Genomic DNA, 16,345 nt, shown 5'->3' on the forward strand with positions numbered 1-16,345 from the left:
TACTAGCATAATTCTAGCATGAATTAGTGTGTTATTAGCATGATTGTAGTAAAATTAGCATGTTACTACCATGATTCTAGCATGAATTAGCATGTTATTAGCATGATTCTAGCATGAATTAGCATGTTATTAGCAAGATTCTAGTATGAACTAGCATGTCACTAGCATGATTCTAGTATGAATTAGCATGTCACTAGCATGAGTGTAGTATGAATTAGCATGTTACTAGCATGATTCTAGTATAAATTAGCATGTTATTAGCATGATTCTAGCATGAATTAGCATGTTATTAGCATGATTCTAGTATGAATTAGCATGTCACTAGCATGAGTCTAGTATGAATTAGCATGTTACTAGCATGATTCTAGTCTAAATTAGCATGTTATTAGCATGATTCTAGCATGAATAAACATGTTACTAGCATGATTCTAACATGAATTAGCATGTCACTAGCATGATTCTAGTATGAATTAGCATGATTCTAGTGTGAATTAGCATGTTATTAGCATGATTCTAGTATGAGTTAGCATGTTATTAGCATGATTCTAGCATGAGTTAGCATGTTACTAGCATGATTCTAGCATAAATTAGCATGTTACTAGCATGATTCTAGGATGAACTAGCATGTTACTAGCATGATTCCAGTATGAATTAGCATGTTATTAGCATGATTCTAGCATGAATTAGCATGTTACTAGCATGATTCCAGTATGAATTAGCATGTTACTAGCATGAGTCTAGTATGAATTAGCATGTCATTAGGTTGATTCTAGTATGAATTAGCATGTTATTAGCATGATTCTAGCATGAATTAGCATGTTACTAGCATGATTCCAGTATGAATTAGCATGTTATTAGCATGATTCTAGCATGAATTAGCATGTTACTAGCATGATTCCAGTATGAATTAGCATGTTACTAGCACGATTTTAGCATGAATTAGCATGATTCTAGCATGAAGTTAGCATGTTGTTAGCATGATTCTAGCATGAATTAGCATGTTGTTAGCATGATTCTAGCACGAATTAGCATGTGCTAAGGTGTTGCTAGGTGGTTGCTAAGGTGTTGATAGACGGTTGCTAGGGTGTCCTAAGTGGTTGCTAGGTGGTTGCTAAGGTGTTGCTAGGCGGTTGCTAGGGTGTTTTGAGTGGTTGCTAGGTGGTTGCTAAGGTGTTGCTAGGTGGTTGCTAAGGTGTCCTAAGTGGTTGCTAGATGGTTGCTAGGGTATTCTGAGTGGTTGCTAAGGCGTTGCTAGGTGGTTGCTAGGGTGTTCTGAGTGGTTGCTAGGTGGTTGCTAAGGTGGTTGCTAGGTGGTTGCTAGGGTGTCCTGAGTGGTTGCTAGGTGGTTGCTAAGGCGTTGCTAGGCAGTTGCTAGGGTGTTCTGAGTGGTTGCTAGGTGGTTGCTAAGGTGTTGCTAGGCGGTTGCTAAGGTGTCCCAAGTGGTTGCTAGGTGGTTGCTAAGGTGTTGCTAGGTGGTTGCTAAGGTATTTTGAGTGGTTGCTAAGGCGTTGCTAGGCGGTTGCTAGGGTGTCCTGAGTGGTCGCTAGGCCCTTACTAAGGCATTACTAGGCCGTTGCTAGGTGGTTGCTAGGCGGTTGCTGGGGTAATTTGGGTGGTTGCTAGGCAGTTGCTAGGGTACCCTGGTTGGTTACTAGGCAAGCCTCACATACATGCTTGATAAAACATTTATACTTAGTAAGCATTTCTAGCAAGTTACAGTACTTGGCTAGTCAATATTAGCATGTAGCTAATCACTGCTAGCATGTGTAGCATATAGGAAGTTCCGTTTGCTAGCATGAGTCAAACGAGCCAATCTCCAAGTCTCTATGATGTTCGGATGCTGAGATATAGCTGTTGATGAATGGTTGCTAGGGTACTTTGTTTTGTTGCTATGGGCGAGGTTACAGAGTGCACTTGAATGTGGTTGGCTGTCTAAGTCAAATGAACCAACCCCCATGTCTCTATGACACTGCTATGCAAAGATATGCATCTTGGCCTATTTTAATGGAAGTCTATGGAATCAATTTGGGGGCGTGGCTTGTGAGCTTCATTATCATATTGAGATGCTCATTGGTTGTCTGAGTCAGATGAGCCATCCCCCAAGTCAATAGGACAATGCTAAGCAAAGATATGCATGTAGGCCAGTTATTAACATCAGTCTAGTATGAATTAGCATGTTACTAGCATTATTCTAGTACAAATTAGCATGTCATTAGCATGTTTCCAGTATGAGTTAGCATGTCATTAGCATGATTAGCATATGAGTAGCATGTTGCTAGCATGATTGGCATGTCATTAGCATGTTAGAATTATAAGCATTTAATAGCACAGCTAATTACTGTCTGTAGAACAGTTGCTAGGGTGCAGTATGTGGTAGTTAGGGGTGTGGCTAGAAAGTTAAAAGGCCATCAGTGATTGGCTGCTGGCTAGACTGAGTTAAATGAGCTCAGCCATTAGTCTCTATGACAGTCTGATGCAGAGTTATGAGCTCACAAAGTTTGATCCCATGTAAAGTCAATGAGAGTCTTTTGTAATGTAAGTCTACGGGACAGTTGCTAGGGTGCAGTATGTGGTAGTTAGGGGTGTGGCTACAAAGTTAAAAGCTCATCAGTTATTGGCAGATTGGTAGTCGGAGTTAAATGAGCTCAGCCATTAGTCTGTAGGACAGTCTGTTTCAGAGTTATGAGCACACAAAGTTTGATCCCATGTAAAGTCAATGAGAGTCTTTGTAATGGAAGTCTATGGGACAGTTGCTAGGGTGCAGTATGTGGTAGTTAGGGGTGTGGCTAGAAAGTTAAAAGGCCATCAGTGATTGGCTGCTGGCTAGACTGAGTTAAATGAGCTCAGCCATTAGTCTCTATGACAGTCTGATGCAGAGTTATGAGCTCACAAAGTTTGATCCCATGTAAAGTCAATGAGAGTCTTTTGTAATGGAAGTCTACGGGACAGTTGCTAGGGTGCAGTATGTGGTAGTTAGGGGTGTGGCTACAAAGTTAAAAGCTCATCAGTTATTGGCAGATTGGTAGTCGGAGTTAAATGAGCTCAGCCATTAGTCTGTAGGATAGTCTGTTTCAGAGTTATGAGCACACAAAGTTTGATCCCATGTAAAGTCAATGAGAGTCTTTGTAATGGAAGTCTATGGGACAGTTGCTAGGGTGCAGTATGTGGTAGTTAGGGGAGTGGCTAGAAAGTTAAAAGCTCATCAGTTATTGGCAGTTTGGTATTCGGAGTTAAATGAGCTCAGCCATTAGTCTGTAGGACAGTCTGATTCAGAGTTATGAGCTCACAAAGTTTGATCCCATGTTAAGTCAATGAGAGTCTATTGAATGGAAGTCTATGGGACAGTTACTAGGGTCCAAAAGTGGTTGCTAGGGCGTGGCTAGAAAGTTTAAAGGTGATCAGTCATTGGCAGTTTGATAGTCTGAGTTAAATGAGCCCAGTTAGAAGTCTGTGCAACAGTCTGACGCAGAGTTATGAGGTCACAAAGTTTGATCCAATGTTAAGTCTATGGGATTTTTCCGACAGTCCCGGGACGTTTTTCGGAAAACCGAAAGTCGGATCAGTTGGAAAAGATATAGCATAAAGAGTCAGACCAGTTTGGAGGTCTGGTGTGAGTTTGGTGGTCATAGTTTGAAAGTTCAAGGAGCAGATAGATTTTGAATTTTAGTCTCAGAAGAAGAATAATAAATAAAAATAATAATAATAAGTTTAAATAGCATAACAGTAGGTTGGCTTTGACAAGCCAGCCTAATAATAATTATTATTATTATTATTATTATTATTATAAAGATAAACGTAGTGGTACTAATAATAATAATAATAATAGTAAAAATAATAATTTCAAAAGACATTAATAAACCTGCAAAACATGCCGTCTCAAGGCATCTCTGGCTCAGCTTCCAATCATCATCAGTGTAGAACAGGTCCATCGTCCTACTTGATCAGAGATCAGATGTGGCTGCAAAGTGGCCATGGAAGTATGAACCAGCCTCAGCCTAACTCAACAAGCGGTAGGGAAAGTAATTGAAAAATTTTGAACGATTATGGGTTCTTAATGTCGATTTAGATTACTCTTGAATTAATCCCCCAGCCCTATATACATACACACACAAATATATACATACATACACATACACATTTATTAATCTCCATGTTTGTTTTAGATTGGTTTCATTAGGGGTGTTTTTGGCAACAAGAAAAAAAATTAAAGGCAAAAAACAAGAGTTTGTTTCTAATTTTAGTGCAAGAAAAAACTTGAATAAAACCCGATTCTAGATTTGAACAACTATTGACACTACAGCACAAATTTCCCTTTCATGAAAATCATCCTCAAGCTTTCCAAAGGCCACATTAATGCAAAGTGCATTTCTAAACAATCTGACACATGCACTATAAAGCAGATTGAAAAAATATCTTGCAAGCAATATTTTCCTCAAGTCACTGACCCACATGGCAGGTGTCCGGAAAGGAAATCAGTCTGTCTACACGCGCACACATCTTTCAGGTCTAGCACTTCTGTCGTCATCACCAAAGCCACATATCAGACTGTGGAAAACCACATGTAGATCTTCCACGAACTCGAATGTGTCTGCACGTCATATCGATAACTCTGAAGAAGTGGGTTGCTTTTGTGCTTGTGCCATGTCTGACGAAGGAGCGAAAGTGACAGAGGTGCCAGTTTTCAGGTTTGCGCTGAGGTTGCGTGTGAGGAGCAGACGGACTCTGACGGATGTACCTGTGGTGAAAAACCTTTGGCGAGACGTGGTTTTAATACACGCTCGCTGCACTTTTGTGTCTGATACCTTCATCTTTGACATTAGAAATTAAGTTTCACGCTTCTTCCACTCTCTGACTGAATATGAACATTTTCATATTATAGTTTTACAATATAGTTACAGTAATATTTACAGTCTTTTAGTAGAGATATTATATGAGACACTTGCTTTGTTTACCAAATAAAGTGGATCTAATTGGATTTGCATTGTAAACATTAAAAGTTAAAAAGGCATATATAAATATGTGAGCAAAATATAAATTTTGCTCACATGGATAATTGAATATTAATTAGATGATGTCATTACGCTGCTGCGCTGTCAGCCAATCGCTGCATTGCTGATCATGATTTCGAGGATCGATAGATCAGTCCTTCACAACACACGCAGCGATCTCAGATCAGTTCATCTAGACATTTTAATCCGATTCGCGAACTTGTTTGAAGAACCAAATTAGCCAGAGATCAGTTATCAAGATTAACAGATCCAGGATCTGCCAAATCATCTTAGATCAGTTAGGCAAGTCAAGAATAACAGACCCCAGGTGTTGCATTAAAAGTAAACATAGCACAGTGTAGTGCTACAAATGCATTGCCAAAACAGTTCGTTTTCCATCATACTGTACACCGGACTTGTACAGTTCATGCTTCACATCTCAGCACTGTAACTCAGTGCAGGAGGAATGGAGCGCTCAAGCCTCCTCCGAGTGTAACCAAGCAACAGAACACAGTTATATAATCAGCAGCGCTGCATTTCATTGATCAGCTGTTACATGATGGGACTTCCTCAGGTCAACAACCACACAGCAAAGTCCAACACAGACTCATAATGTACAGCTGAAGTCACAATTATTAGCCCTGCTGTGAATTTATTTTTTAAATATTTCCCAAATGATGTTTAACAGAGCAAGGAAATTTTCACAGTATGTCTGATAATATTTTTTCCTCTGGAGAAAGTCTTATTTGTTTTATTCCGGCTAGAATAAATGCAGTTTTCAGTTTTTTAAACACCATTTTAAGGTCAAAATTATTAGCTCTCTTTAAGCTATATTTTTTTTGTTAAAATAAATCAGTTATTAGAAATGAGTTATTAAAACTATTATGTTCATAAATGTGCTGAAGAAATCTGCTCTCCGTTAAACAGAAATTGGAGGAAAAAATAAACAGAGGGGCTAATAATTCTGACTTCAACTGTATAAGTATTCAATCCGTTGTAAATAATAATAATAATAATAATAATGAATAATAATAAAAATATATTACTGGCCGTTTCAGCTGTTTATTTAAAAGGAAACAGCTCTATATTTGCAGATTTAGTCATTTTGGGGATATTTTTTGGGGGGGGAATCCCTTATTTTCACATCCCAATGCTGACAAGTATGAATGTAATATTTGCTAGCTTGCAATTGGACTCATTTGCATGTTTGTTGTAAAATTGTGATGTGCTTATCTTACAATTGTAATATACATAAACATATTTGGGGTAAAGTTAATATAACTCCAGAAAAGTATTGCTTGCAAAATCTAAATAAGGAAACCCTATTATCATCATCCGATGACTATGAAAGATCAACATTGTTGACAGTCAGTTGAATAGTGCTAATGATGTTGCTTATTTAGTCATACTTGAATGCAATTTCAGACCCAATATTCAAAGTAGCGTGGTAAACAATATAAGCACCGTGTCTCTGTTTAAAAATTAATATAAAACCAACTTTACCTCAATCATAAACATTAGCATATCATCAACACTGCATGTATGCGATTCTCTTGCACTGTTAGAGGAAATTAATACGCGTGTGTGTCATTCCAGTATTTGATTTCCACACAACCAGAGCTTTACCTGCGAGTGTAATGCTGCATCGCATGCAAGTAAACATTGGTGCTTCTTATAAATCTAGCATACAACGCGAGCACCAGCGCGTGGCGTGTTCGGAGCATTTTCCAATGCCTTGTCACAGCGGGGTTTTAACAACGGAAATAAACAGACGGGTTAAAGATATACGGCCACCAAGAGCCGTGGTATGAATCTTGACACAACGCTTTCTGCCCACGACAGACAGTGTAAAGCGCGCACACATTCCACACTCGCCATGTCTGCACAACACGCACCTATTAATAGGCATAACACTGCAGCACACTCACCTAGACTACCGGCGAAACCGTCCATTTCTGGGGGTAAATTATCCAGGGAGAAATTCCCAAAGCGACCAAGGGGGAACCGTCCTCTTTTTTGTGAAGAATACAGCAGAGAGAGCTCGTGTATCGTGGCGTGGACTCCACTATATCTGATCCGCTTAACTGCAGGGATAAAGGGATGACCGACTGGCGGCTGATTCTCAGTCCGGGCAACGCAGCGCTTTTCTGGGGCAGTCAATCGCGGCGGCTCCCTTAGCTGCTCCAGCACTGTCGTTTGCACCTCCGGCGGGGAAGGGAGGGAGCACCGGAGCTGATTTTTTCGCGTTTCCGACTCCGCCTGCTTTGGCACGGCAAGCTTCCCATCCCCTGCCCGAGCGCGACTGCGCCACTGTCGGACAACCGGAGCATCTCGACACAACAGCTATCTAGTATTCACTGTAAGTGCGCACTACTGTCTGTGCTTGTGTATGATATGAACTCTGTCGACTTCTTGGACTGTCAAGTATGTTTTAATTGGTTTGTTTGTGGTTATTTGCTTAAGCTATCTCTCAGAAAATACACGTGTTGCTTCATTTGAAATTTGTTGTAATTTGCATTAAAGTTATATCTGATACTGTTATCGTACAGTAGTTATACAGTACTATAAGCTGGGGAAAAACAGTGTTTAAAGGGACAGTTCACCTAAAAATGAACCTTCTGTCACCGTTTACTCATACTCCACTTGTTCCCTTTAGGGCGGAACTAACGGTAATTTAAGGCGGAGCTTTTAGTGTGTGTGTGGGTGGGGGGGGACTTTCAGTTCTTTAAGGCGGAGCTATCAGCAATTTAGGGTGTGGCTACCAGTCCTTTAGGGCAGAGCTATCAGTCATTTAGGGTGGGGCTATCAGTCCTTTAGGGCGGAGCTATCAGTGATTTAGGGTGGGGCTATCAGTCCTTTAGGGTGGAGCTATCAGTCATTTAGGGTGGGGCTATCAGTTCTTTAGGGCAGAGCAATCAGTCATTTAGGGTGGGGCTATCAGTCCTTTAGGGCGGAGCTATCAGTCATTTAGGGTGGGGCTATCTGTCCTTTAGGGTGGAGCTATCAGTCATTTAGGGTGTGGCTATCAGTCCTTAATTGCAGGTCTGTCAGTCATTTAGGGTGGAGCTATCCATCATTTAGGGTGGGGCTATCAGCCATTTAGGGTGGGGCTGTCAGTCATCTAGGGTGGGTCTATGGGTCCTTTAGGGCGGGACTATCAATCTTTTAGGATGGAGCTATCAGTCCTTTAGGGCAGAGTTTTCAGTCATTTAGGGTGGGGCTATCAGCCATTTAGGGTGGGGCTGTCAGTCATCTAGGGTGGGGCTATCAATCCTTTTGTGCAAAACTATCAGTTCTTTAGGGTGGGGCTATCAGTCCTTTAGGGCGGAGCTATCAGTCATTTAGGGTGGGGCTATCAGTCCTTTAGGGCGGAGCTATCAGTTATTTAGGGTGGGGCTATCAGTCCTTTAGGGTGGAGCTATCAGTCATTTAGGGTGGGGCTATCAATCCTTTAGGGCGGAGCAATCAGTCATTTAGGGTGGGGCTATCAGTTCTTTAGGGCAGAGCAATCAGTCATTTAGGGTGGGGCTATCAGTCCTTAATTGCAGGTCTGTCAGCCATTTAGGGTGGAGCTATCCATCGTTTAGGGTGGGGCTATCAGCCATTTAGGGTGGGGCTGTCAGTCATCTAGGGTGGGTCTATGGGTCCTTTAGGGCGGGACTATCAATCTTTTAGGATGGAGCTATCAGTCCTTTAGGGCAGAGTTATCAGTCATTTAGGGTGGGGCTATCAGCCATTTAGGGTGGGGCTGTCAGTCATCTAGGGTGGGGCTATCAATCCTTTTGTGCAAAACTATCAGTTCTTTAGGGTGGGGCTATCAGTCCTTTAGGGCGGAGCTATCAGTCATTTAGGGTGGGGCTATCAGTCCTTTAGGGCGAAGCTATCAGTGATTTAGGGTGGGGCTATCAGTCCTTTAGGGCGGAGCTATCAGTCATTTAGGGTGGGGCTATCAGTCCTTTAGGGCGGAGCTATCAGTCATTTAGGGTGGGGCTATCAGTCCTTTAGGGTGGAGCTATCAGTCATTTAGGGTGGGGCTATCAATCCTTTAGGGCGGAGCTATCAGTCATTTAGGGTGGGGCTATCAGTTCTTTAGGGCAGAGCAATCAGTCATTTAGGGTGGGGCTATCAGTCCTTAATTGCAGGTCTGTCAGCCATTTAGGGTGGAGCTATCCATCATTTAGGGTGGGGCTATCAGCCATTTAGGGTGGGGCTGTCAGTCATCTAGGGTGGGGCTATCAATCCTTTTGTGCAAAACTATCAGTTCTTTAGGGTGGAGCTATCAGTTCTTTAGGGCGGAGCTATCAGTCATTTAGGGTGGGGCTATCAGTGTTTTAGTGTGGAACTAACAATTATTAGTGCGATGCTACCAGTGCATGTCTCACTTCTGCTCTGAATTCGTCCATTCGTCAATCTTCCCTCATTTTGCTAGCAACACCCATCTTTCAACAATCCAATTGCCTTCCAAACAGTAAAATCATCCATCAGCCAAAATGTTTTTTTTTTTTTTTTTGTCATTTCAGGACCATTTCAAGTGGATGTACATCATGATAGCAGAAAAAAGGACGATCTTACATTCTATTTCATGCTGACTTTAAGGGTTAAATAAGTTTGCAACATCTGCCCCTCAAACTTAACACTGGATCATTATGGTAGCAGTCACAGAAAATACAGCTAAGGTCAGAATTATTAGCCCCCCTCAATATTTTTCCTCTTAATTTCTGTTTTTTTTTTCAACACATTTCTCAACATTTTTAATAACTTTAATAATTTTTATTTCTAATAACTGATTTCATTTATCTTTATCATGATGACAGCACACAATATTAGACTAGATATTCTTCAAGACACTTCTGTACAGCTTAAAGTGACATTTAAAGGCTTCACTAGGTTTATTAGGTGCATTAAGGTAATTAGGCAAATCATTGTATTTATTATCGTGGTTTTTTCTGTAGACAATCAGAAAAAAAATATTGCTTAAGGGGGCTAATAATATTGACCTTAAAAAGGTTGATAAAAAATGAACTGCTTTTATTTTTTATTCTTATTTCTCCAGAAGAAAAAAGATTATAGGAAATACTGTGAGAAATTCACTGCTCTGTTAAACATCATTTGGCAAATATTTTTAAAAGACAGGTTCAAATTCACAGGAGGGCGAATCATTCTGACCTGTGTCTGCGAACTCTGCATGCCAACAATTGTTTCACATGAAGAATTACATCGATTCAAGAGGGGCCCACAGTTTGTAAGTGTTTCTAACGAGGGTATTTCCACACTGGAGATTCACATTATGCGATTAAGTGAATTTTGAAGGCGCCAGAAACAATGCGAGGGGCATCATGTCGAGCATTGGGCCAATTAGAAGAAACCAGAACAGTGTTTCGCTGAATACCAAAGTTTCAGACTATTGTGTTGAGCAAACAGACGTCTCTGTATGCGACGGCTGCTTCTGGACACTGGTGCTCTTGCTTCCAGCTGCTGATCTTTGTAAATACGAGGACTCATTGTGGTAGATGGGGCTAGATGTGGTGAATTAGGACACAGACAGAGATTGTCCCCATTGAATCAGCATGCTGGGATCTTCTCTGATGGGGAAGAGATGCGTTCATCTCGGGATAAACTGTATTGTCAGCATTATAGCTTCCCGAAGACTTCCTGGCAGAGTCTGACCTCTCGCTCCAGCCAGAAAGAGAAAAATCGCACAAAGCTCTCTTTCTTTTTTCACTCCTGAAGGAAGAGGGAGGACTGGAGGAATCGTTCTTCTGCTTTGTTTTCTCTCTCCGTCTCTGGGCCAAAAGCTGCGGTCTCTAATGTGCAGTAGAGCAATTCCAGCGTTACGGATGTGACAGTAAAAACTCAAAACATAAGTTCACACTGTAAAAATAATAAGAAGTTAGTTGAGATATCTTAAAATGTTTAGTCAACCAGCTGCAAAGAAGTTTTGAGTTTGTAAACTTCAGCAGTTGAAGTTGTGTCAAGTAATTTTTCTTAAAGTTGAGTTAAATCTACTTATTCCTTAAAGTAAACTTAACTTAAACCAGCCTTTTCAGTCAACCACTCAAACTGAATAAACTCAAAATTTCTTTGCAGCCGGTTGTTTTAAAACTTTAAGTTAACTCAAATTAAAGAAATAATTATGCATAACTTCAACTACTAAAAGTGAATAAACTCAATTTCTTTGCAGCCGGTTGCTTTAAAACTTTAAGTTAACTCAACTAAAATAAATAATAATTTGACACAACTTCAACCACTGACGTTGAATATATTCAATTTCTTTGCAGTCAGTTGCTTTAAAACTTTCAGTTAAGTCAACTTAAAGAAATAATTTGGCACAACTTCAACCACTAAAGTTGAATAAACTTAATTTCCGTGCAGCCGGTTGCTTTCAAATTTTAAGTTTACTCAACTTAAAGAAATAATTTGGCACAACTTCAACCACTGACTTTGAATAAACTCTCTATTTCCATGCAGCTGGTTGCTTTCAAATTTTAATTCAAAGAAGTAATTTGGCACAATTTCAACCTCTGATGTTTAAAAACTCAATTTATTTGCAGCCGGTTGCTTTAAAACTTTAAGTGAACCTAAAAAAATAATTCGGCACAACTTCAACCACTGACGTTGAATAAATTCAATTTCTTTGCAGCTGGTTGCTTTAAAACTTTAAGTTAAGTCAACTTAAAGAAATAATTTGGCACAACTTCAACAACTAAAGTTGAATAAACTCAAAATTTCCTTGCAGGCAGTTGCTTTAAAACTTTAAGTTAACTCAAAAAAGAAAATATATATATATATACAGTATATATATATATATATATAAATTCAACCACTGACGTTGAATATACTCAATTTCTTTAGGTTAACTCAACTTAAAGAAATAGTTTGGCACAACTTTCACCACTAAAGCTAAATAAACTTAATTTCTGTGCTGCCGGTTGCGTTCAAATTTTAAGTTAACTCAAAGAAATTACTTGGCACAACTTGAACCACTGATGTTGAAAAAACTCAATTTCCTTGCAGTCAGTTGCTTTAAAACTTTAAGTTAAGTCAACTTAAAGAAATAATTTGGCACAACTTCAACAACTAAAGTTGAATAAACTCAAAATTTCCTTGCAGGCAGTTGCTTTAAAACTTTAAGTTAACTCAAAAAAAAAATATATATATATACAGTATATATATATATATATATATATATATATATATATATATATATATATATATATATATATATATATATATATATATATATATATAAATTCAACCACTGACGTTGAATACACTCAATTTCTTTAGGTTAACTCAACTTAAAGAAATAATTTGGCACAACTTTCACCACTAAAGCTGTATAAACTTAATTTCTGTGCTGCCGGTTGCGTTCAAATTTTAAGTTAACTCAAAGAAATTACTTGGCACAACTTGAACCACTGACGTTGAAAAAACTCAATTTCCTTGCAGTCAGTTGCTTTAAAATTTTAAGTTAACTCAACTTAAAGAAATAAATTGGCACAACTTCAACTGCTAAAGTTGAATAAACTCAATCTCTTTGCAGCCAGTTTCTTTAAGCCTTTAAGTTAGCCCAACCTTTTATTTTTTTTTCACAATGTAGAGGATGTACTGTATATGCTAATAATATATTGTTTATATTTTCCAAAAACAACTCACCACAGAGTTAAGGGATCAGAAAAATATCAATCTGTAGACATTTTTTATATTAAATACGGAAAATAAACATGTGTTATTATGGATGTGAGCAAAGAATTTACAGTATACAATAATACTTACAATATTACAATATTGAATATTTACAATATTCAACTTCGTAGAAATTCTGTGAATTAAACAGCACAACCCAAAAGAAACAGGCGAGGCAGTGGCGCAGTAGGTAGTGCTGTCGTCTCACAGCAAGAAGGTTGCTGGGTCGCTGGTTTGATCCTCGGCTCAGTTGTGTGGAGTTTGCATGTTCTCCCTGCCTTCGCGTGGGTTTCCTCCGGGTGCTCCGGTTTCCCCCACAGTCCAAAGACATGCGATACAGGTGAATTGGGTAGGCTAAATTGTCCATAGTGTATGAGTGTATGAGTGTCTGTGTGTGTGTGTGTGTGTGTGTGTGTGTGTGTGTGTGTGTGTGTGTGTGTGTTTTCCAGAGGTGGGTTGCGGCTGTAAGGGCATCCGCTGTGTAAAAACTTGCTGGATAAGTTGGCGGTTCATTCCGCTGTGGCGACCCCGGATTAATAAAGGGACTAAGCCGACAAGAAAATTAATAAATGAAGTAACCAAAAAGAAACAATGCTAATCGAACGATAAGAGATGCTCTCTATAGAACAAACATGATTGATTTTATTTGATTTGACATTTAGGAGGAAAAAGCTTTGTTGTGGATGTGACGCCTCTTTGTTACGGATGTGAAACTGCGACTTGTGTGACTTTGTTAAATCAAATATAATTGTTTGAAAACACAAGACATTTTTACAGTACTGCAAAATACAAGCCTAAGCAAACAACGTAGAAAGAGTTTCACTATTTTGGGAAAAACTTGACATTTGCATGGCATTGCTCAGTAGCTATTTTTCTTCCTCTTTGAAGTTGACGAATGGCTCAAACTCCAGCCAGCATGGTGGACGTTAATAATTCATCAGCAGACTATGGGAGTTTAGGAATAAGTTGAGTGTAAGAGATTTGCAGTGAGTCATCCCCATACGTTACAGCTAACTGATGCCGCCTGACATGATTTCCCTTCCAAGTCTCCCTTTTGGCAAATTTTCACTGCTTTCAAATGAGCCGATCCAGATGTGAGCGGTGCATTGTTTGGCCAACCAGAGCCAGTTTAAAATCTCACCTCAACCTTTGCCGGGAATCCAAGTAAAACTCAATACACATTCCATGTCAGTGATGATTAATAGTGTGTTTAACAGATTTGAACAGTACTGTACTTTAAAGTTACACATGTTATTGATCCACAAACCCGAAATACTCTTCCAGAAGGATGGGTTTGGTTTCATAGATTGAGAATAATTACAGTCAACGTTGATTTGTACATTTATAGTTACGGTTGAAGTCAGAATTATTAGCCCTCCTGAATTATAAATAAAGGCTTAACTGAATTAGGTTAATTATTAGGCAAGTCATTGTATAACGATGGTTTGTTCTGTAGACATTGGAAAATAAATATTGCTTAAGGTGGCTCATAATATTGGTCTCTATTTTAACGATCTATGCGCAAAGTCTAAAGCTCTTGGCGCAAAAGCATTAAAGGCGTGTCCGAATCTACTTTTGCTATTTTAGGGATGGGAAAATACGCTCTGCGTCGGGGCAAACAGGTCTTGCGCCTTATTACGCCGGGTGTGTGATGGGGCCCTAGACTTTAAAATCATTTAAAAAAACTAAAAACTTTTATTATAGCCGAAATAAATTAAACAAGACTTTTTCCAGAAGAAAAAATATCACAGGAAATACTGTCAAAAATCCGTTGCTCTTTTATACATCATTTGGCAAATATTTGAAAAATAAAAAATTCACAGGAGGGTCAATAATTTTGAAAATGAAAAAACGTTAATTAGTGGACATTAAGATGCAATAAAAAAAACATTATCTAGTTGAAAATTAAAGCACTCCTTAAAGGGTCATGAACCTCCACTTTTAATTCAAGTCAACCTCAAATTTAAAAAAAAAAATGGGTGAGGAAAGTTGTGAGAAGAAGGTAGGGCAAGCCCGTAGCCAGAGGGGGTTCAGGTGGTTCGAAAGACCCACTCCTCACTGACAAAGGTCCAGAATTTGTCCCATACATGTGTCCTATTTTGACAAATGCTATATTCCATCATAAATAGTAAAAATAACCCATCAAAAAAGACTTTAGGAGCAAGCGGAATCCTCTGTTTGCTGTCACTTCCGTATGACTAATCAGTTTTGGCCAATGCTAACAAATCTTTTTCATCCAGCTGTGTAAGATAACATACAATCTGACATACGATGAGTCATCTTTCGCTACTGTATTGTTTTAAATAGAGACAACACTCTACATGTAACTTTTTTCTAAACTCTGAATCGTGTCGTTCATGAAACAAATAATGACGAAGCACCAAAAGCAGACCCTATTAAATAATTTTGAATACTAATTTAGGAATTGTTGTTATCCATGAGTTTTCAAATGTGTTTTTTACAAGACAGGCTAGAAAATTGAGAAGCTCATTATTATTATTATTATTATTATTATTATTATTATTATTATTATGTTTTAATATTTTCTTCTTATTCAAATGGATAAACTCTGATTAAGGAAAGTTGAATACTACTTTTTGGCCGTAGTGTATGAGTTTGTGTGAATGAGAGTGTGTAGGGATGTTTTCCAGTACTGGGTTGCAGCTGGAAGGACATCCGCTGTGTAAAACATGAATATGAACTAGTAGCAAAGTTTATATCAAAAATAGACATTTGCACTATAACCCTTGTCGACTTATATAAAAAATAAAGATCTTTACTAGTAAGAATTGCACTTCTGATAGGTGAAATTGGAATTTTAACTACTGTAGATATCAAGAAATTTATTCATGATGTCAACACAATTACATTTGAATGGCAGTGTTGACATTTAACTATACTGAAAATGAAATTTCAGATATCAAGAATGAAATATTTTAGATGAAATTAAATTCTAGATTGCAAGAGTGAACATTTTATAGTCATGATAATTGAATTGTTGATTTTAATAATTAATTGTTAATAATGCAAATGTAATTTAAATATCAACGAGACATTTGTATCAGCAATTCAATTGTGATATCAACAATTTAATTCATATCATAACAATGAATACAAGTCAAAACGGCTTGACATGATCATGCTACTGTTTTCATGATTTCCACCGAGACCCACGCTGTCTCTTTAACAGTGTTTTCGCGCCCTCTAGTGTCCACAGTGAGGCGTCACACCACAGTGAGGCCTGTGTGTCAATCACCACAAAAAATGCATTTATGTTTATGTCTATTTACACAGCACACGTTTGAGAAATGTCGCAGGGTAACCCTGAATTCAGTGATTTTCTTAATCCTCTCTAAATGGTTAAAGGGATAGTTCAGCCTGAACTGAAAATTCTGCCATTACTCTATACACAAGCTTGTTTCTTTCTTCTGTTGAAGACAAAAGAAGATATTTTGAAAAATGCTATAATCGTTGACTTCCATAGTCATAAAAAAACCAACAGTTCAAAATGTTATCTTTTGTGTTCAACAGAAACTAACAAAGGTTTTCAGCCTCTGAGTAAATGGTAATTTTTGTGTGAACTGCTCTGTTAAATCCGGCTGCGGTGTGCACGGCAAGGTTATTTTAGTAAGCGGAAACAAAAACTAAGACTAAAACTGTTGGTCAAAACT

General features: G+C 38.5%; 3 protein-coding genes across 11 annotated transcripts in view; all 3 read right to left on the reverse strand.

Moving 5' to 3' along the window:
- The window catches only part of eml4 (EMAP like 4), a 127,086-nt gene extending 119,841 nt beyond the window's left edge, over nt 1-7,245 (reverse strand). For all 9 annotated transcript variants that reach the window (XR_012389083.1, XR_012389082.1, XR_012389080.1 and 6 more), the window contains exon 1: nt 6,917-7,245. Coding sequence is in view for 4 of the 9 variants with exons in the window: in XM_073920523.1 (XP_073776624.1) it covers nt 6,917-6,941 (25 nt within the window). In the remaining 5 variants the exon portion in view is untranslated. The remainder of the gene's footprint in view (nt 1-6,916) is intronic.
- The window catches only part of fbxo9 (F-box protein 9), an 884,197-nt gene that overhangs the window by 608,295 nt on the left and 259,557 nt on the right, over nt 1-16,345 (reverse strand). The gene's annotated exons all lie outside the window — the stretch shown is intronic.
- Nucleotides 1-16,345, reverse strand: part of pkdcca (protein kinase domain containing, cytoplasmic a) — a 259,947-nt gene that overhangs the window by 105,608 nt on the left and 137,994 nt on the right. The gene's annotated exons all lie outside the window — the stretch shown is intronic.

Source organism: Danio rerio, chromosome 13 (genome assembly GCF_049306965.1).
Source record: "Danio rerio strain Tuebingen ecotype United States chromosome 13, GRCz12tu, whole genome shotgun sequence".
Lineage (NCBI taxonomy): Eukaryota > Metazoa > Chordata > Actinopteri > Cypriniformes > Danionidae > Danio > Danio rerio.